We start from the raw sequence: 22977 nt of genomic DNA on the forward strand, positions 1-22977 counted from the left end.
ACATCAGTAACACACCACCTGGTACACAATGAACACACCAATGAGTAAATATCAAAATAGTAAATCACACAGTAATGTCTTAACAATATGGGGGTAAATTGTTTTGATTGTTTATTCAATAAATAATTTCAGAAATACAGAATTGCAAATGTGAATGTGTTGTTGAAATTAAAAAGGCACTTAAAATAACGGTGACAGGTGTAACCTTTTTTGTTTCTTTACATAAACCAAAGATTCTTGAGCTCTAGAGACCATTTCCTCTCCACCGATCTTTAGAAACGAATGATATTATATCCACTCCTATTTCTGTTCAATAAAAAACGTTTGATCGAGGCACCAACAAATAGTTGGGTGGAATTACTGACATTTTTAAAATTAAAAAAAAAAACAACAACAAAAAAAAAAAAAAACAGGGACCCTTCCCCAGTTCATATTCTAAAAATAAAACAAGGCATTTCAATATAAGAAAATTTAGTTAGCAAATAAGGCAGGTTTTCATATTTGGCATCGCTGTGAAGAGTTAAGGACCTGAGTTGGCTTTTAAATTAAGCAAGTAAAACCTGGAGCCAAACAGTAATACTACTGTACACTGATGCCCTTTCACCTAGAAAGGCAGCCAGAGAAAATATCCTTTGTAGATAAAGACACATTTCAATTGATTGTTCAGATGGATTAAGTCACTTGGAAAAAAAATACTAACGCCTTCAACCCTGTTCTGTGAACACATATATGGCTTTACACAGAACCCAAAACATACTGTACACAATTCATTGCTGCCATACACGGCCAACTGGTGCTACATTTGAAGAGTTCAATCCAAAGAGATGTTTAAAAAGAAGTGAGATCTACTCGTCAAAACACTCACAGACACAATAAAACCTTGAAGGAACACTTCATTTGCCGCCCATTATTATCAACATCCAATTAAACCCTCAACAAAACACTGATGGCTTCATGGTTCTATTAAAAAAAGGCACAGTTAGGCTTTCGTTACCTTGCCAGTCCTGTGGCGGGAAAAAAAAAATCTGTTCAAGACACATTCTCTCAAGTTCTGCAGAAGCATAAAACAAAATATAAAACCCCACATTTACACAGACTGTACACATTTCAGATGATGCATAGAAAGTAAACCAAGTTAGTAAAACAAACTGAAATAGTGGCAAAATGCATTGCTATCTTTTGGTGACTACAACAACAACAAACAAACAAACAGTGAGAGCATTATAAAACCCGCCCCTCCCTTCACCCCGGCCCATTTTCTTTTCCATACAGTGTTGTCACAATGAAGACACAGCTCCATCATTTGCCCTCGTATTTTGGATTGACGACGGTTGTTACGGCACTTTTGTAGATTGGATTCTCACCCTGAGGAAGAGACGAAAACAACGGGAGTGAGTTAAACAGTTGTGAGAAACCAGGCTAACAATCACAGCACTTCCTGTAGTTCAGGTTTGTGGGGTCACAACAGCAGAATGTAACAACTAGTAAGATCAGCAGTTTCAGATCAAGTCTGACAGCAAACAACAAACTCCAGCAACGAACAGGTGGCCGCATAGGTCATCTTCTTGAGGCAACGGTTTGGTCAAACATGTTAGATGAGCTGAACAATAATCAATTATTAAATTATTTTGTTTGCTCATATTAATGCTCTTCTTTGCGGAAAACGTACTTTACACCTTTAGTAACAAACAATGTGCTTCAGTATAAGGAGGCACCTCTGGTTAATCATGCTAATTTCACAACATGCAGTCACCAAACCTTTCATGTCATTGCAGCCCTAAATAAAATCAATCAGGGTGTAAAACTGCACAGAAGAGGTTCATGCAAGTGCACAAAGCCAACTGGTGATACAAACTTGGACCTAAAGAGCAGCAGCTTTATTCCCATAGCTGGGATTCTGGAACTGGTTAATGGGACTCTTGTAAATGGGGTTCCCTTGCTAACACGGAGAGAGAACGGGGGAGGATGAAAGGGAAAACAGAAGAAAAAGAAATGAGTAGGAACAGTGGAAAGGACAGGCATAAACGTCTGAAGAAAGATGTTCAGCACAGCAGGAAAGATTAGGAAGAAATTTACGTGTTTAATATTTGTTGTGTCATTATGGTCACTACCCCCCCCCTTTTCTATCTCTAACATGCTAACAACAACAACAACAACAACATATGCTTACAAATATGATTTCTTTTGTAAGCAGTATCTTGTTTCTAATTTCCTGTAAACTCTGGTGTGTTACATTTTAATCTGATGAGTTTATTTTACTTAAATATCCTCTTAACTGTTACACAACAGCAAAAAAAAAAAAAAAAAAACCCACGGCATCCCCCTGGTACAAACTGGGAATTAAAAACAAAACAATCAAGTATTCTTTATATAAATAAGACTAGATTACCATAAAATATGAAAGAAAAGACACTGAAAACAGCCTTAACAGCACAAGCCATATTGCTACTTGTTTATTAAGAGGCAACCCCTACTTTTTCTCATCTGCTAACATCTACTTCAGTGACATGGTAGCTAATTATGTTTACAAGTAATTCCCACCAACACTGCCTCAGATGACTGTCTGCTTCCCAAATTAAGCCTGCTCCTGTGACTAACACACAGCAGTGAGCAGTAGTGTAGCCTTCCACCAGTGGTCACCCATCAGCCCTCCTCTTTCTCCGCTTCATTGCCTTTTATGGTTGTGCAGTTGTACCATGTGGACAGTGAGAGGCAGCACCGTCAGCTGAGGGGAAGGCCGCTCCCTCAGTGAATAAAGACTGAACATTACAGCATGGAGCTCAGGTTGATCAAGGACAGTGAGGGCCACAGAGCTGCAGATTCTCTCTGTTCTGTTTCCACACTTTTAGAACATTTTACTACTTCACGTCAGTAAAAAATACAGTTTAAGACTTGCTACAAATCTTTCTACCTCAATCCTTTAAAAGTCAGGAACATCCAGTTTATTATCTCCCCAAGTAAATATGTGTAATCCTGGTGCAGCAACTGAAATAAAACCAGCTTTGATTCTTAAGGGAACAATTATTTGAACTGGAAAGAAGAATGAGGCCTGTGCACTGAGGAAAGGTCTGATCAGTTATTGCTCCAGATGCTCTGCTGAGTCTGACTCACCGTGTCCCACTTGGCGTTCATTTTCTCCTTCTCAAATTTGGCAAACTCTCTGCGGTCATGGATGATCATGAGTAGTTTCCAGATGAGCAGCAGGGCAAGGCCGATCAGCACAATGCCTGCTACCACACCTGCCACGATGGGGATGATGTCAGGACCTGCTGGGCACTCTGAAATACAGAAAAAAAGATTATCTTAAATGATAAGAGAATGCAGCTTCAAAATAAAAAAATAAAAAAATCATCTTTCACAAACTATTCAGTTTATTTTTGGTTGTTTGCAAATTTTAGAACCTCCTACTATTTCCATGACCTGGGCGAACATGTGAAAGCTAAGATAGTCTGTCGGTTTCACATGTTAAAACTAAATTTGTAATGATGGGGAACAAATCAGTGATCTTGTCAAATATTTTAAAACAGACTGAAACCTTGAAGTAATTCATGTATCAACTGTAAAAGTGAGGGAGCAGCCATCCCCTCCCATCATACTATCACCATTACAGCTACCATTACTACTGCTACTAACATTCATGTTTTAAATGAAATTTAAATGTAAATTTTAAACGGTATCATGTGGAGTTTTCACAAAGCTCAGTTTTTATATTTAGCCACACTAAAATGTCTTGTGTGTTACCCTAAGGCCTATCAAACTGCTTTGAATGCACTTCCTTCCTCATAAAACATTTTCATAGTCTTGTTTTTGAAAAACTTGAAACTTGCATGTTTTACAGCTGTGAATACTTGCCAGCAGTTTTTCCCTCCTTGCCTTGAGCAGGAATATAGCTGTTTTCCTTGTGTATTGTGCATGAGACATAAATACAAGGAATAGTACTAGTTGTCAGAATCTCCACCATGTACCTTAGATTGTTTAGAGAAACTGGTATTGTGGCAAGATAAACTAAAACAATTAAACAAACAGCATCATATTTAGTCAGGTTTTCAATCCTTCATCATGATTCACACAAAATTTAGCCATCCAATCCTACCCAAGTTCTCCACCACGTAGACCTCCTTGGTGTCATTCCTGATGGCGTAGGTGTAGTAGAACCAGCAGTCGTTGGCGTCTCGCTCTTTGCAGTGAGTCAGAGGGAAACTCTGGTCGGTGGGCTGGGGAAGCTTGTCCCGATCCTTCACCTTGATCACATTCAAGTATCTGCAGTCATTCTCACAGGTATCCTTCTTCTCACCAGCCTGAAATGCTCGGCACTGCACACAATCTCTGCAGAAACATAGATTGATTAACTCTCCAAAGTGTAAAATCTATGCAGTAAAGTCTCAGAATACATTGGTAGAAGGCAGAGAAACTAACACACATTGTGATCAAATGAACAGTGAGGTTTCTACAGTTACTGAGGCAGAACTACAGCCAAGATTTTAGAACTAATCAGGTCAGGATACCAAAAATATAAAGTCTCAACAACTGTTAAATGATTTGGATTTTTCATGTTAAATTGAATTATCCTATGTCCCAACATTAAGGTATATATATATCATTTCAAAGAAGCCACACACCAAAGAATAATGGAATAATGTAAATAATGTGAATGTGGTGCAGAAATACCGAATAGTTATTATATTCTTTTATTTCAGGGCCTAAAACTAATCAAATTGAAATATATTATATATATTATATATATATATATATATATATATATATATAATTGTTAATTATAGAGAATTAATTCCCCTGAAGTTACTATAAAGGCCACATGGCCCAGAAAAAGTACAAGGACATGACCTCACTGTTCTCAAACATAGCTATGGACCGGCTGAGAGGAAACGCACAAAAACATAAAGGGAGCAGATGCAGACACAGACAAGCTTAAGGCTCAAACCCAAATCATTCTGTATTATTATATGTATGTAAAGGTTTATATGAATGTACAAAACAAGCTAAAAAACCTTTGCATCAACTGTATATCAATGCAAAGTCACCCATCTGACCAGCGGGAACACTACATTTTAAGATTTCTGATTCTTAAATTTCCAGCCAAGCATGAAACCCTCAGACTCACTTGTGCTCAGCACAAACACCAGGGCAGGTGGGACAGATCTCACAGGTTGGACCCTGGAATTTGGGGTTGGTGCATTTGCAGGTTCCACATTCACAAGTACCACGACCGTTACAGATCTGCCCGTTCTTGGCGAGGCAGGTGGAGGTCTCCAGAGAGCAGTCACAGGCACTGCCTGTGTAGTTGGCGTCACAGATGCACTTCCTGCATTCACAGCGCCCATGTCCTGGTGAAGCACAGGCAATGGCAAAGGTTAACGCAGGGTTTTCAATAACACTGATGTGTTATTGAAAGTGTTTCAAATTGTGTTCACATAGTCCTCACCTCCGCAGAGCTTGTTGTTGGAGCGGTCACAGTTGAAGTTGTCGCACTCGCAGTATTTTCCACTGTAGACCTCTGCTGGATTTTCCCTCTTCTTGCATTCACAGGTGCCGCAGACACAGTCGCCATTGTTGCTGCAGATATCTGTACCATTGTCTTTTCTGCAGTTGGCATCCAGGTCCTCTGTCCGGACTTCATCTTTGCTGCACTCACAGAGACGTCCAATACGCCCCTCATTGCACCTGAGACAGAAGATAGGAGGTTAGCCTATTCAGTAATAACGTGTGTCATTAAAATCAAACATTATGAACAGAGAATAAGTAAAGACAGTGAAGAATACTAAATGTATGAAAAACATCATCTTGGTGGAGAAAGCAAAAAACAGGCACTTTCTCCCTCCTCCTTTATTGAACATGTACCACAGAAGCCCAAAATCCACCAGTTCTTCACCCAGTTCATCACTGTGCCTTTAAAGATGTACAGCTGTGGCTGGAAACTGACAACTCACGCTTCCTCAAGGCTCCATTGCACATGATCTAGTAAATCTTCCTGGCTTGATACTTACTTGCAGGCTCCACACTCGAAGGTCCCGTTGCCCTCGTGACACTTGTCACTCTTGGGTTGTCCTTCTGCGGCGCACTCACAGTCACAGATGAAGTTCAGCACTATCTCCACCTCCTCGGTGAAGCCCAGCGGTTTAATCTTAATGACCTCAGACTTGACAGGTGATGGACACTTCTGGGATGCAATGGAAATCTCAAAAAACACCTGGAGACCAAAGGGGAGTTTATAGGGTCATTAAGCCTAATGAGAAGTTTACTTTGAAGATAATTGTGCCATTTTCCAGACATGACTCAGATTATTAGCTTGTGAAGTTTTTCTCGTTTCTTGTTTATTTTGACTTTTTTAAACTGTTTTTTGCTCCCTTTTTCTCCCAGTTATGAACCAGCACATTCCCTCAACCAGTGGGAGACACTGATGTAGAAAAAGGACATAGTTTACAGCCTGGATGCCTTGGTTTTGGGATGTGAAGATAGTAAACTGCTGCACAGAGCCCTTTCACCAACTGTCTTGTGGCACCAATATGCTACCTCAGTTCATGAGCTTAGATGCTTAAGAATCTAATTCTTCATTTTCCCCAGTGTACACAACTTGCAACAAAAACGATCATTTCTACCTCGTCTCCGATGGAGATGTTGGAGCACTTCCTGCCGTTCTCCCCTGTTCCCTCAACACCATTCTTACAGATGGACTTGTAGGTGATGGAAACACCCTCTGGCAGCCTGCCGTTTTCCAGAATGACCTCAGAGGACAAAGACTGTCCAAAAGAAAAGAAACAGAAAGATTGAACACTCACTACAGACTGTTATTTTTGGGTGATTTGTTTAGATGGACATGATTTATGTAACCTGAATCTTTTAAGTATTATGTACATAGGTAAGTAAGGAAGAAGAAGGGACTGTGACACTGCCTTCAGCTTTTAGTGTTTACTGACTATTAGTCTTGCATGTACATAACCTCTAGTTTCATTGTAGTCTTTATTTAGCCAGGGAAAAAGGATGTAGGACATTTTCTCATACGATTAATTAATAGTAAAAATAAGTAGTAATATAAACTAAATCAAGTATAAATTCTAATTAAGATCACAAGTTATCTCTTAAAGTCAGGGAGAGTCAGACATCATGTGAGGACGGTGCAGTTTGACTCACATTGTAAGCATCAATAATGAGTTTGATCACGTTGCTGGAGTTGGAGGACAGTGTGCCAACAGCTGATTTAGGAATGAGATTTTTCAACTCCTGTAAGAGACAGTGACAATACAAAGAACGCATTTTAAATGTGCACCTGACGTTAGAATTAAAGTACGATGTACAGACAACAACAGTTTACCTTGTAAACAGGCTGGAATTCCTCAGTGACTGCAAAGATTGTCTGGATGTTGTGGTCACTCAGTTTCTGGACCAAATGGGCGATGGAGGGGTAATCCTGAATAACACACACACACACACACACACACACACACATATATTAATAAAAGTGTAAAAACTGTACAGTCAAGTGTGGGTCTGGCAGGAGACAGCTCTTAACATCAACAGGAAATTGAGACCATGAGTAAGAGGATCATGCTTATCTCATAGACTCAGTCAACTCTTGCTGGGTACATTATGAATGTTAAATATATGATAAGCTACATACATAGTAGTGGCTCATGGTGTACATGTTGTTCTCCAGATGACACTTCCCATCATTGGGCAGGACAATGCCGCCCAGTTTGCCGTCTCCAGCAAAGTGGAAACCAGCATCGGTGGAGAACACCAGCAGACGAGTCACGTTCCTCCAGCCAATGTGCTCCTGGGAAGGTTGAGACAAACAGAGTCTCCTCATTAGTACTAATCTACTGAATGCTGACACTAGAAGCAACCACTAAAAAGCACACTACTAAGTCTTGCCCCTTCTCACCTCACAGACCGCCACCTGCATGATGGCATCGAAGCCCCCCTCTGGAGAGTCAAGGTTTCCTGAGATCTGCTGCTGACTGACCAGTCGATTGAACTCATCTCCATTTTCTGTCAGCCTGAGGACGTTCTTATAGCTGAAGGGGCTGGTGCAGTTCTGGTTCCCTGTGCAGGGGTTGATGAGCCTGGCTGGCGTGGTGCTGATGTAAGGCATGACTGTCTTCTCCACAAAGGAGCCAAAACCTACAAGGGTGAGGAAAAAGGAGAATGTATTTTACTCAGGACTGTAAAAAGTATTTGTAACACTTCAGCTTTTCTGTTGTCTTTTATTTTTATTGGGAGTCAAGTTTTCCTCACCAATCCTGAAGTCTGAGGTGATCTCCTGCATTTCCCTCATGAGGTCAGTGCCAAGGTTCTTGACGTTTTCCAAATCGTCTTTCATGGAGAAGGAGAGGTCCATAAGGTAATACAAGTCGATGGGGTAGTCCTCAGCTCGCTTGAACTTCAGCTTGAAAGTCTGGGGCTCACCTAAAGGACAAAACATGACAACATTTACTTTAAGTTACAGATTACACAATGTGACCACAGCTGAAGTATCACAATAAAACCTGCACTTGTGTCTCACTGTTCATGGTTATTTCTACACCAGCGTGAGAAAGCACTGGAAGATTTGGCTACAGAAGTTAAATATTTACCAGATCTGAGTGTCAGTGTGAGTTTCTGGGGCTGGATCTGGGTGATCTGCTCAGGCTTCAGTTTCTCAGCCACGTCCTTCTTGCGGTTGGTGACGGTCTTGTTTTTGTTGACGGTAATGCTTCCGCGTGGGTTCTCAATTTTGGCCACAGCACAATTTCTATTCTTCAGGGACTCCAGATCATCACAGCGGGCTGACTTGGATTCACCCACAGTGAGGAAGTTCTGCAGAACAGCAAAAGCGGTTGTCATTAGGATTATTTTAAGTTAAATTTGTTCCGATATCGCACTAATTTCATAAATATTGTTCCTTGGGCTTAAGTTTTGTCGATGAAATTGACACCTTGCTACTGCAGGGATTTAATCTGTGACATGTTCTTCTAAGCATCAAAAAGACCTTGAATCTTTTCACCAACTGATACAAATCTCCCAGCACAAAAATGTAAGGTAATTTTCATGTGTGGTGTATCTGCAGAAACATCTGGAAAGGTCCTGTAAATGTAAAGGAATTTGTCTCGGTGGGACTGGCATGAAGCAACATGTTGGCAACTTGCACAGTAACACAATACATACTGACAAACATGTTAAAGGAACAACAGGACATTATATTAATGTCACTTTACAGGTTCACAGCCTCATTCAATTACTGTTTTGTAGGATTGTGATGCCAAAAGTAATAGTTCTAATTTTCTGTTAGTTTAACTAACTGAACTCGAGGGTATGAATATACAGATACAATTTTCAGGATCAGTGAGACCCCTGCAAATCAATCTATTTTACACAAGCTGCCTTAAACTGTCTCTTTTTTCAGGCCATTGTTCGTAACCAGCAGGAGACAAGTAGAAACAGATGACTCTGAGGCCTGGCTGAGAATATAGATTGGATGCACATGATATCCCACAAGGCATAGTGGAGGAGAACTTGGGACAATGAACTCAGTCAAAACAAAAATAATGTTTTGACCTAATTCTTTCAAAACCACATGAGCCACAGAGGCCACTTATTTCTCCCCTGTATTTCACCACACATCAGATACGATTTATGCAAAATTTCAAAAAACACAGAAATGGAAGATGAAGAATTTTCTGAGGAACGCTGAGTTCACAGGTAGAGTACAGATAATAAATAAGAAGAGCTGACACACAGAGACATTTACAGTTTTGTGTGATTGTTAAGGCTGCACAACAAGTGCCCTCTCAGATAAAACAAATGTAGCTAACTTATCTGGCTTTAAAAAAAAAAAAAAAAAAAAAAAAAAAGAAAAAGCCACTAACCAAACACCACTGTAAAAGACTTGCAGTCATGTTGAGATTTCATAAACTGAGGTTGGATATGAATCAGGAGTATGAGTGAGAAGTGCAGACAGGATTTAACAGCAGCTCTTTCCTGATATAACAATTCAACAAAAACACCCAAATCTGAGAGTTGTTTTATTCACCATGAGACTGACCTTGGTGAATAGTTTCAGACTGATGACTAACAAGGCTAAATCTCACTATTTTGGACAAATAGGTTAATGATAGAGTCTGTATTCATATTGAGATGAAATATTACAGGTAGGGTTCTCATACTCTCATAACACAGTAAAAATGACACTAATTTACTGCCTTGTTCCACTGATTTACGTTAACTTAATGATCCCGAGATCCAAGTCTTACACAGTGAAACTGAAGAAAACATGGTGTTCACCACAATACAGTTAATTTAATGTAGAAATACAAATACACTTCCTAAACATCTGTTCCAAAGCAGGGCATGAAATTCTATAGCATCTGTCATCTGTTTGCCCTGTAAGATGGACGGATATATCCCAGCTGTAAGTATTTTTCTATACTGTGGTCTGTTCACTCAGTTGTGTGTTGCTGCCGCAGCATGTATATTTGCCTTCAGTCCAGAAAACATCTAATTAAACAGGGTCATTCAGCTAAAGTTTCCACTGTGAGACAAGAACTCGTGTTTACAATTAATGGAGTAGTGGTGGTTACTTGTCCTTGGTCGAAAGGAAAGAGAGAACAAGTCTATTTAATCTCTTAACTCTTAAGTGCTAGTCTGCATTTGTGTTATGTACTGACTGGGTAAGGTGTGGTTTAGGTATATTATGTATATATATATATAGTTATTTCCATTTACATACAGTACAGATGACAAAAAGTATTTTCTTATTTTCTGAACCCTTCCTCCTTTTCAAAATGATCAATTAAAATGTTGCCTAAACCATAATATCTTTGGATTATGTAATCTGTTGAAATGTCAAAGTTGTCAAAGATGACATTATTATTTTTTGATTCTTTAGATTCATCAGATTGTCCTGTTTCGTGAACAAGATGATGACTACCAGCTGTGTGAATTTGACAACGCTGCTGCACAGATCAAATGCTGCACCCAAAGTTTAAGATCGTCCAGATAAGTTTTCATTCATGTGATAAAATTGTTTAATGCCAGCTTTACTGATTCAACTCACTTCATCTGAGCACCATCCACATGTCTCGGCGACCTGAATGCATTCCCCACATGACTGTGCGTTTGCTTTGATGCATATGCTTCCCTCTGAAAGAGACAACACAAATTCCTTTTAGCCAAAATGACAAAACAGAGTTTCCATTAGTTCACTAACTCAAAACAGCTTCAGTTTTTGGCTGCAAAATGCAACCTCTTCCCATTTAAGAAAACTGAGTCATGCTGAGAAAAGCTCAAGGCAGTTCACCAACAAATGACTTCACCCACAGTCATAAAACCATGATTGAAGAAATACACATTTATTTGGCAAGTTAAAAAAATGGAAGAAAGCAAGTTTTAGCCCATTCTATTATTGTATTATATTGTGCACTTAAAACCAGAGGCCTGTCTAAGTGTGGGCAACATTTGGCCAAATACATAGAGGAAGTCAATGCACAGATCAAAGCATGTCAAATCAACAGACGTCCAAAGTTTAACAATGAATACCACGGTGACCGTGTTGCACTGGTGTGACCATTAACAGATGCTACACCATGAATTAGCTAATATTTAACAGTTGAGATAAGACAGAGTAAAATCTAAACAAATTTCTGACATTTCTGTGTTCTTACCTTGCTGTGCCCAGCTGCCACCAAAAACCGCTGATAATGATGCTATTAAAAGTAACCGCAGATCCATCTGTAACAAGAAAAATAAAAAACTGAGTGCTGGATGAAACAAACAGATCTACATTTGAAGCCTGACAGGTATGTGCATGTATTCAAGAGTAGAGAAAATGCAGAGATCATCTAACATGGCAGTACGGCAAGAGAACCTACAAACCAGACAGAACCTGTACATTTTTGATGCAGCTGCAAAGGAACGGGTAGTATAGTCAGGATATCTTTGTCATTAGTGCCAGTGACAGCTAACAGGGCCCAAAAATGTGTAACTATATGTCACAATAATATGTATTGTGTTGTGGTTGCAGGAGCCTAATGTAGCACAGAGCTAGTGTTTCACAGTGACAGTTTCTCACGGTGTCATCACACATTCACCATGTGTGAGAACACAGGAAAAGGTTGGTTTTTGCCCCTTCTCCTGTCACACTTGCTGCAGTGTTTCCCGCTGGTGAATTTACTTGTGGTGGTGGTGTGGTGATTGATGGATGTGCATGCAGAGACTCGTGCAGTTTAGAGACAGAGTGTGTAACCCAGGGTTTTTTTCTGTAGCTACAATTCACAGGTTTTTCCTAAACGCATCACACGCAGGCTATCAGTAGAGGCTAGCACACAGTGAAGCCTCTAGTGTTCACTCAGTAACTGATGCAGACACGTGTGTGTCCAAAAATGAGCTTGTTTTAAAAGAATCAAATAAAACGTTCTAATGTAAAAATTTAACCAAGTTGAAATTGAGTAATTTTATCCACCTGCATGGATCCTCATCTACCTGGGTGTACCAACCAAGTACAGCCTATATATGGGAAACATTGCTGACTGTAACACTGTCTTGTACACCAGGTTTCAACCCAGTATTTTAATTTGTCTATGTAATACAGCTGCACTGTATTTTGAGTTGGCCAACATTAACTTTAAGAAGCTATTATTACCAAGTATAACATTAACACAACAATTTCCTCTTGAAAATGTTCTCATGGCCTGTAAACTGAAAAAACACACTGAAGTGAATTACGTCATTGTTAGGCAGCAGTGTGTGTCATTTTGCCTGGTCCAAGTGCAAAGGAATGATTTCCCCACACTCAGCTGCCAGTTCATCAACACTTCCACGAACCTCCATACATACTTGTTCTCCAACTGTGTTTTGGAAGCTGTCGTGTTGTTGCATGCCTACGTAAAAGGTAGCTTGTTATCTCAACAGGTCGCATCAGATTAAAGTCAACAAGAGAGAAACTGAGGAAGGGAGAGAAAGGCTTCAAGAGATTTAATGAAGAATGTTGCGTAAAGGAGAGAGCAGTCATATTTACACTTGAGATATTTAGTCTTCGCCACTGTTACTCTTAATGAGTCTAACAGCAGACATGTAATGACTCTAACAGAGCGGCAGCAGCAGCTCTAATTTAACATTTCAGGCCGCCACAGTAAAGAACATAAATTAGGAAGAAATAACAGTGGTTCATTGAGAAGCCCTATGATGCCTCTTTACCTCCCTGAGCTGAGCTGCTGAGGATAAACCATCCAGCCATAACACAAAGAAAAAACAAAAAAGCCAAGACAAAAATCTCCAAAGTGGCTACAGATTGTTAGTGTGATAGCAACTTGAATGAATCAGCATTCTTACTAAGCTAGTTTTGTGCAGAAAAAGATAAGGTCACAACTCAATGGTAGAAAGCACAGACAAGAGGTGCAGTAGGTGTGTTCTCGTGAATGTGTTCGTTTCCATTTTTGGTCAGGCGGTCTCTTGCCTCCTCCTGAAACTCCCCTACACCCCAGTGACACACTTCCTTGACTGTCTGCCTAATCCTCAAACCTTAGAAACTCAGACCAGCTCTGTGTATTTGCCCCAGTCAGATACACATAGGAAACCAGGCAGTGTTGACAGTAGCTGAGTCAACAGCTGTGTCCCAAAATAGTCTATCCTTGTTAGATATTTAGCTAAATCACATTTAGCTTAAACGGTTCTGTGGAGAAAAGGGCCATTTATATTAACACTACACAAGAAAAGGATATTACAGGAACATGTAACTCTGAGTGTTGTAGTGAATGTGTTCTTCAGCAGATGCTAGGGGAAAGGTGAAATATGTTTGCTGCAGTGCACTGTGGGTCAGAGGGTACAGGCATCAGAACAACCACATCCTGTGAAATGAGGCATAATGACAAATGTAAGTTTCCTCAAAGCGGTCTAGTGATAGTTATCACGATAATGTGGGGAAGGGGAGAGACAAACATGATAATTGTCAGACAAAATTTGCCACAGTCGATGATTTGGAGAATGGTGGGGGACAGAAAGAGTTGGACATCTAACAGAAACAGCTGAGCACAATGTGATATTTGTTTCTCTTTTTATGGGGCCAGGGACAACAGATGGAAATTATTTTCAGATGATTATTTATGTTCATGAATAGGCACTGTGCCTTTTAAATATATTTACTAACTAAAACCTGACACAAATGAAAACTTGTGGCAAGTTGGACAAAACATTCAACACACAACATACCCAGAGAGATGATTAAGAAAATTCCAACACCACCAACTGGAAAGACTTTCTACACTATTGAGGCCCCCTCCCCAACATTCCTGAAGAGCAGCTCTGTTTACGGCTCTGAGGCTCGACCTGCACAGGGCTGCAAATTGCAGAGAGCTGACAGATTGGGAGGTATTTGGGGTCTCCAAAGCCTTTGTGCCGCCTTCAAATGCCAGGCAGAGGCACTGGTATTTCTGGTCACCATCCTGGTTCATGTTGACTTTGAAAACAGACTTGCCTGTTGCATTAATCTACATCTTGAAACAAAAAGAAAATCTTCCTTAACATTTTTTTGGATATCTATATCTGCCACTTTGTTAAAGGTGCAAGTTTCTGATATATGTTTCTTAAGTCTAAAGGATGTCTTAACTGAATTCATATCATTTGTTAATTTAATTATGAGTCCAACTTAAATAAAATGTCACTGTCAACTTCCAAGCTTTGGAAACAGTAGCTCAACATTCATATTTGCAGGAGAGTCTGACCGCTGGAGAGAGAAAGTGTCACTGGTTCTATAGAAACGGCGGGACGCAGAAGCCAGTACGGCTTTTACACAGCAATGTCACTGCTGATAAGAGCTGAGAGCAACTTCAAGCAAACAGAGTGAAGACACTTAATCCATAACAGACTGTGGTTAAACTGCTCCTTATAGCCATGAAGCTTGATAAAGAAAGGTCCAACTCATATGTGCTGAGTAAGTGCTGTAGCATTTCTAATCAATTCTCCTTCATGCATTGGACAGGGAATTCCTGACTGACCTCTTTCAATAAGTAAAGGAGTTTGCTTGACATCTTTTATCAAGAACTAAAGAGGAACTTAAAATAATGTTAATCACATGCTGATTATCCAAGCAGTTTCCGAATATATTTAGTTCATTGCCTTGGGAGGGAGGCCCACCCCACCCAAGACAAGGGTAGTGGAAACACTGATATTTCCTCATCTGCCCGTGGGACCAGCATGTCATTAGAGCGTAAGTAGATTCCTGCTCCTTCCATAGGTTATTTCCAACAAGAACATTCACAAAAATACTACTAGGTATTATGTTCATTGACCAACTGTTTTGTTTATAAAATATCAGACAAAGAAAAGCATAAAATCTTCACAAGAAGACAGGAAAAGAAAATGTGGCATGTTGGTTTAAAAAAATGACTAAAAAGATTAACTGATTATCAAAATAGTGCAAAATGTAAATGCAAATTAATTTTACAGCGACATCTACCAGTTGTATCTGATTAATGTTGTGTTTTTTTCTATGCAGCACACAGCTAGCGTACTTCATCTGTACCACATGTCAGTTGAGAAAATGTCCGCTGGCTACATGTGAAGTCATAAACTTCCTGGCTCACAAGGTAAATGCTTATAAAGGGAAGATATTGAATCAGAGAAAAAGAAAAGGGAAACAGCATGTGAGTAGAAGCCATAACTGAGCTGGGTGAAGAAAATGTTACAAAAACAAAAAACCAAACAAAAAACAGAAGCTGAATTGACAGTATGTTTTAACCCTATTGCCCCTTTGCTTACTTTTCTTTTATAAAGTCCAACTGTACTCATCCTCCTTTTTAAACCTCCCTCTAATATCGTCAAGCAGAAACTATGACCTGTAAGTATTCTCGATGACAGACCTGAGAGCCTAATATTTAGAGTAACAGGAGTAAACTGTGTCAAATCATGACTTTGTATGGTCAGACTGGAGTAGACAGAGGCAGCACACGCTTTGTGTTCATGGTGCTGAATGTTAACGTCACAATTTTTCATTTACAGTTCAATCTCTGTTAACAGTAACCAGAGGTGCTCAGTTCATTCCAATACTAGAGCAGCAACGCAGACACAGGTTTCTGCCAAGCACTTCTCTAATATGGATGTGTGCCTGTAGTAAGACGACGCAAGGTCCTGCTGAGTGAGAGTTAAAGACAAATATTAAGGTATAAGGCTGCAGTAAGGAAACTTTTGAATACCAACACTGTCAGCTAGAATCACAAAAAGCGATAGTGACACTAGTAACTGATCCGACTTTTTTAGTTTTCTTTAACTAAAGGAGGCATCACAGATCAAAGGACCAACTGCTGCAGATTATTGATCTGAATCTGGATATGAAACTTGTAGTTGTTAAATCATCAGCAGCTTTTTAACATTATTAACATTATATATCAATACACTTTACTGACTAACTGTTTAATGAAGACAATACTTGTCTGATTGATAAATATTACAAATGCTAGATATTACATCTGAGGGAACAGATTCTTCACTTTTGGTTGGACCAAAATAACAACTCCAAACAGAAAACCGAAAATGAATCTGATGAATATTGAAGTGAGAAAGTCGATACCAACTTGAAAGTCTGGCAAGGTCATGGGAATTTTCATTGATTGACTGATTGATGATTTCTGGCCTTTAAAGAGACCACCCTGCTGAATTATGTATTTCATTGTTTCCATTATATACATTTAAGTAGGACTGGCCACTGACAAATGCTGGTGGGCTGCAGTTTCTGTGGATTAGTTTGGATGTGTAAATACAATACCAATACAATAGCCAAGTTTTAAACACAGGCGGTGGGAGTCATGCAAAGTCCCATACAAACATATCATCAAGAATGTCTTCCAACAGCTGCTGAGAAGAGCAGACTGAAACTCAACCCTCCACAGGGCTCGCTGTTATGCTCCACTGCCGGTCATCAGCTTCAGACAGGTCAGAGGCGTTTTGATTCAATCTGCAGTCTGACAGTATGCCTCAGGGACCAGAACTGTGCTCTCTCCCTCACGTAAATTCACAGAGAGCATTCCTCTGTGCACACATCTAGCTGTCCCACAATGAATCAACTCCCTGTGCAACATCTCCGCCTACTTTATTGTGGCATTTCTCTGACTCTTCTGTGGTGAATGAGAGACACAACCCTAACCTCTGATGGAAACTTAGGGATAGATGTTTGACAGATTAAGTCACTAGTATCCATCTAACTGGCATACTGATATTTCAGTAGCAATGATTCAGGCTTGTAGTACAACAGCATCAGCGCTGGGACTCAGACTACTTCTGGTGCTTACGGGCAGAACAACAGCTGAGGTAGCTATCCCTTTAACATTTCTGGTTGTATCAGGACATTGTAGACAACGCTTCACATCAGTGAGAACTCCTTCATGGTTAAATCTGAGCAGCACAAGCTGTTTACAAGTTGAGACGTGTAGAAATAAATGACTGGAAAACCTGATACTGCATTTCACTGAGAGGCGTTGGTAATAATTTGTTCACTCTCCTTATATCCATTAAGGTAGATTAGGGTTCCTCAGAAAGAAAAAATTCATCATAAATATGTTTTTTTGTGATCCACTGTGCACAAGTCATAGTGAAGTCATATTAAAAGGATTATTCTTTCACTTTAAGAGATCTTGGATTTTCCCAAGTCACACTTAAAAACAAGAAGTGAATATGAGGGCTTTGACTCAGACCATGGAGACATGTGTCACCACTGCTTCTTTGTTTACCCCTTCCTCTGCTCACCGAGGGTGGCGTGGTCTCTTGTTGGCTGTTCCTAACAGAGGAAACTCTCGGTGTGAAGTCTGGGGCAGGAGACTTCCTCTTGATGGGGACGCTCGCTGACTTTCTGAAATACTCCACAATAAGGTCTGGTTATGTTTATAAGCTCTGCCTGACCCCTCTGCGACTAGTTGCTGTGGCTCAGCAGTCAAAAGCCAGTGTTGTCTGAAGGTGGAGCTGAGCACATCTGTGAATGTTTAGTAATCTTTAACAAAGTCCATGTTTAGACTGTGGATGACCACATTTCAAAATTAGGCCTAATAATGCTTCTCCATATGGCTGAGTTTATGGTAAATGTGGAGTAGTAGTCACAAATAAGTGGGCTTCAGTAAGAAGACCAGGTCAGGTTTCTTTAAAAAAACTGCATGAAGACAAATATCTTCATAACAAGAAAATAAAAATAATTGTGATCATCTCAAGTTGACTGGTACCTGATTTTTAGCTGAAATGGTGAATAGAAGAATTCACCAGTCAGTAAACAAAACAGGTCAAACTTTGTGTGCATGCCTCCGACAAAACTGAAAACAAGCTATGTGAGCTGATTGCAAAAGCTACCACAACTCTAGCTGGTTTCTCAGTGGTTCCTTATTTAGCACAAGTAGAGGTTAACCACACTGTGCTTTACTAACCCCGATGAGTTACTCATTGTTTTTAACTTGAAAAGAGAAGTCAGTGTTGAATAATCAGACTTCCATATAAAAATGTTTATTAAAATAAAATCAAAATTAAAAAGAAGCTAGAAAATTATTAAAGTTTGGAATTTAAGCTTCAAAAACTACCTCAATGATTAATCAAGTATTAAAATAGTTGTTATAGCTACTGTTCATCTACCAACTGCTTCAGCCCTTACTGGAAACCATCAACCTTGCTTTTTCCACCAAACCACCTAAGACCATTCGGTATTTGGCACAAAAAACCAAATCACTTCGCTGCATCTACTCTTCAACAAATCCACCCAAATCCAAATTCAGAAAATGCCAGATTGAATAAAATGAGGACGTCTAACTACTGAGTGACCTACACAACTGAAAATCTGAAAGACACCTAAATATTAAAAATCTGCCAATATAGGGGTTTCGGGGCTGATTTATGGCAGACTGTGCCTAACATTAAATCACCATATGATATTGTTTCTGCTGGCATCAACACCAACTGTGAGAGACAATGCTAGAAACTAGAGTATGTGTGCTCCACATTCGGCCTGGAAATGGTTTATAATAGTTTTCGCCTTCATATACACCTTGTTAATGGACTGTGTCCAACTATATAATGTAAAACCACAATCACAGTGTAACCTTGACCACAGCCATCTCTCATTTAAAGCTCTAACAGCTGCATGACGAACACACATTTCTGTCAGCTTCGTGTGTTTCACATCTGTTACATAATGCAATCAAAATGATGAATGTTGTACGATAACGCCAAGAACTTTTGCAAGAAACATGCAAAGGGAAGGTGGAGCTGAACACAAGTCAGCATTGTTCATGCTGGGTCGGTCATCTGGTAGTCCGCAAAATGAGTTAGATGCCCCCCCCCCCCCCCCCCCCCCCACCTCTGTTTGCCACCCAGTCGGCCAGCCGGCCCCCACCTGCTGCTGGAAGTCACAGTCCACTCTCAGTCCATTAAGTCCCCAAACAACTCAGCATGACTCTGCCTCCATTTTGTTAATTAAACCACACCCAGGCACTGCTGAAGGATCAGGAAGAAGACATCGCTTCCCGCTGCAAGCACGGCATGTTTGAAGGAAATCCAACCTACAAACAGGAATACCTGCTTTATCCAGCTCACATCTGCCACAAGGTTGGATACTGAACTTAAAGGCCTGTCAAGCTAGATGAGAGTTAACAGGTGAAGTCTGCTTCTTTATCTGTGCTTTCTAGACAGAGCATGTGTTTGAAAAAAAGGAATGTGTTCAATCTGATGTACATTTTGAACTTTTGACATCTGACTGACAATAAAAAAATGTGCGACAGGTTTATTGTGATCTCTGTTGTCCTTTTCCTTCTACCGTGCATATTTTTAATGCAAATTCTCAGATATGTTGTGTACTCAGCCGGTGTAACCGACTGAGTCTGTTGTACTATTTTTATGTTGCAGAATGAACTGACAGACTTGTATGTGGTTCCTCTGTCATATGGAGGAGATCCCAATCCCCCACCCCTCCTCAGAGAGATGAGATAACACATTCCATCTTAACTAGCTCCATACTGTGTAGCTGAAAAACTACATCACTGAAATATGGGCTGCTTTTTCCACTTCTCTCTGACTTGAACCCAGAGTTCGTTCGGTCAGTTTGAGTTAGAGCGAGCACGATGACAATTTTTGCTCTGAAAATTATTAAAATTATGGTTAAATTATTATTATTGCTCTTTATTTATGCATTTTTTCTTGCCCTAGCACCAGAACACTTTGTACTTCTGCAGAAATATGTCCTTAAAGCAGCTGTAGTTGATATTTTTATAATCACTCCGTAAAAAAAACTATGTCATGACGTCATTCATACCACGTGTAAATAGCTGTACATATCACTTGCCCTTCTATACCTCCTTTATTTTAATTTTGTGTTCTCTTTAAGTTCCTATTTATTTTATTCTGATTCTGAAAAGGAGTCACTCAGAGATGAACCGACAGAGAATTACCACCTGAATCTGCAGCTCTCTTTGGCCTTAAGGTGCCAGCCTGTCCAGACTGTACAGTTTTGGTTTACTGTCTTTGGCAACAGCAGGTAGCTCTTTCCAGCAACATGACTCTAAAAACCCACAGTCGACTACCTGCTCAGCAGCAAAGAGCAGACAGACACAGTTAAGGCTCGCTGGTGAACATGGTGGAGCATTTAGCAGCTAAAGAGCCAATTATTTCCCTCAGGAGTTTGTAGAGACCCAAAGCAGAGCTCGCAGGAGAGTAAACACTGGACTTACATTCATCAGGCGGCCACAACTGCAAATGAATGATAATGTTGTTCCATGACTGCTAAACAACCATTTGTTAACAAGTTTGCAATATCAATTTAAAATGTGATGATATGTCAATGTTGTGGTCACAACTTGTTTCCACTGGCCCGCAGCATCCTCTCCAGCGGTTCAAAACTTCCCATGTCTCTGCTGTAACCTCGAACATTTTACCACAGACCCAGACCTCCATACAAGGGATAGAGGGACAACAGTTGAACCATGATTACATATCCTCAATTATACTCCCACTCCCACATGCTTCATCCGGACACCCCCGGATGATCCATGCATGACTCATATCTGATATGTTGGAGCAAGGGCCTGGTGTTGAGTAACGCTATATGAGCCGTCACGCTGTCCCAGCACTCCTACCCCCCAGACCGGCTCTGGTCAGTGTGTTTAAACATCACAACAACGTAACTAAGGGAAGTGAGTCAGTGATCTGCAGGGTGCCTGGTCTACAGACACGTCTCTCCTCGTGCCTATAACCACCAGGCTTGCTGTATGTTGTGTGTACAAGATCAAAAACATATGTGTTTTCACACCTCGATACAGCGCTGTTGCTATGTCATTACAGTGCTGTCTTCAAGGCCAGGCCGGTAATTAACCCAAGGCCTTTTATTCCCATGTCACTAAATAAAGTCCTGCAGCAAGAACTTGGGCAACACAGATTACTAGTTTAACTCATTCCCGAGAAATCAAGCCTCTCCTTAAGATTCACAAGGGAGAGAAAAAACACCCCCTCGGGCTACAGCTCCTTTACAGGAAGTGAATGAGGCAGACAAGACCAATCTTGTCCAACACTGCACAGCCAGCGGTCCTGGATCCGAGCTGTGGGCCAGACAAGACCGTGGAGTCTGGTTGATGATCCGGCTGGCCCGGGGAGATCTTGGTCTGACTGTATGTTCAGCCACAGGTTACACAGCCCATCATCCAGCGGGGTCCGGCTGTGGTTTGTTTCCTCTCCAGGTTTAACTTCAGCTGTAACTTTGGTTTACAAAGGGATGATGTTTGAGTTTCTTCTTCATTTATGTTTTTCCCCTGAGGTACGAAACTTCTCTTGCTTTGTGTGATCAACAAACCCAAAGGTTTTCAGTCTGCCATCGTGTGTGATTTTCAGAAAACATCACTAACATGACTTTTAAATAGCTGACGACTGATTTTATGATTTTATGTAAATCTAGAAATTATGTAGGGTTATGAAAACGACATCAAAGTGGACAATAAACCCAATCAGAGACTCCAGTATGGTGAGCAACAGACGTGTGAAAGCTTCTGTGATAGTTTTGACTTTAGGGTGAAGACTAAGATGATTAAAAACGGGAGTTAATTATAAATAAATCTCACCGGGGAGCGTTTCCAGCGCTAAGCTAGCTGTCGCTCACCCACACCCACAGGCGGCCCTCGCTTCTCCCCTTTTGTCGTTCACATCGTGTTTCCCCTCGTCTCAAACACGGCAGGTCGACAAATGTCGGTCAAAACAACATCACTCACCTTATCCCGACGTTTTGATGTAGTTTCCGAGGATTTAGAGGAACATTTGCCCCCCGGAAAGTGCCCCCTTCTGAAGAAACGTTACGGCTCCCGAGGATGAAGGCGAGCGGCGGTTGAGAGGGTTCGCTTTGTTTGCGCTAATACCCGCGCCGGTCCGAGGCGCCACGTCAGAGCCGATCAAAACACGGGCGGGGATATCTGATCAAACGCGAACATCGATACCGGTTATATTAAAAAACAGATAAAAAACGAGGACTCCCGGACTCGCCCGAACACCTCGTCGGCTCTGGTGCTGCTCCTGTGATGAGCCGTGCTTTTTTTTTTTTTTAATGCCCCAGTTCAACAGACCTCTTTTCTCACTTAAACCCCGCCTCCGCAGGAGGAGCCGCGGCGCACAGAGGCGTGAGCAGCAAACACCCAGGTCAGAAGCGAACCCGTCTCCACCGCGGATGTGGTGAAAAAGTTCACCCACAAATCCAGCAACACGTTTACACACAACCCTATACTTCCACCCTGTCGTGCACAGAAAATTCACATTTATTTTGAATCTGGAACCTTTATTTGGCCCTTTCACAAAATTTGAAAAAAAAAAAAAAAAATTACAAAAAATTATTTGCATATAGGTTTTTCCAAATTTTACTACATACTAAAATGCAAAAAAAAAAAAAAAAAAATGTAATTATAACTTGCTTCAACAGATTAAGTGTTGATGTTAGAATATTACTAAAAATCTCAAAGAAAATGTCGCTGGAAAATCATACAAATCAGT

The 22977-nt window shown here is 40.5% G+C and overlaps 1 protein-coding gene across 2 annotated transcripts; it reads right to left on the bottom strand.

Moving 5' to 3' along the window:
- Positions 1-94: 94 nt before the first annotated feature.
- Positions 95-22566, bottom strand: LOC139629605 (integrin beta-1-like). 2 transcript variants are annotated; one of them, XM_071492332.1, is made up of 17 exons: positions 22209-22531; positions 11658-11724; positions 11051-11136; positions 8592-8814; positions 8254-8424; positions 7901-8139; positions 7637-7792; positions 7331-7426; positions 7150-7239; positions 6618-6758; positions 6006-6208; positions 5444-5682; positions 5123-5345; positions 4094-4326; positions 3112-3278; positions 1862-1939; positions 95-1365 (listed from the first exon to the last, which is right to left on the bottom strand). In XM_071492332.1, the coding sequence occupies exons 2-16, from the start codon at positions 11722-11724 to the stop codon at positions 1862-1864; spliced, it is 2412 nt and encodes an 803-aa protein (XP_071348433.1). In that variant the 5' UTR covers positions 22209-22531; the 3' UTR covers positions 95-1365. The 2 variants fall into 2 exon arrangements, with proteins under 2 accessions (XP_071348433.1, XP_071348434.1); XM_071492333.1 differs by lacking the exon at positions 1862-1939 and having other exon boundaries at positions 22209-22566.
- Between the last annotated feature and the right edge of the window lie 411 nt (positions 22567-22977).

Source organism: Trachinotus anak, unplaced genomic scaffold (assembly GCF_046630095.1).
Source record: "Trachinotus anak isolate AG129_WGS33_773 ecotype Australia unplaced genomic scaffold, CSIRO_AGI_Tana_v1 ptg000012l, whole genome shotgun sequence".
Classification (NCBI taxonomy): domain Eukaryota; kingdom Metazoa; phylum Chordata; class Actinopteri; order Carangiformes; family Carangidae; genus Trachinotus; species Trachinotus anak.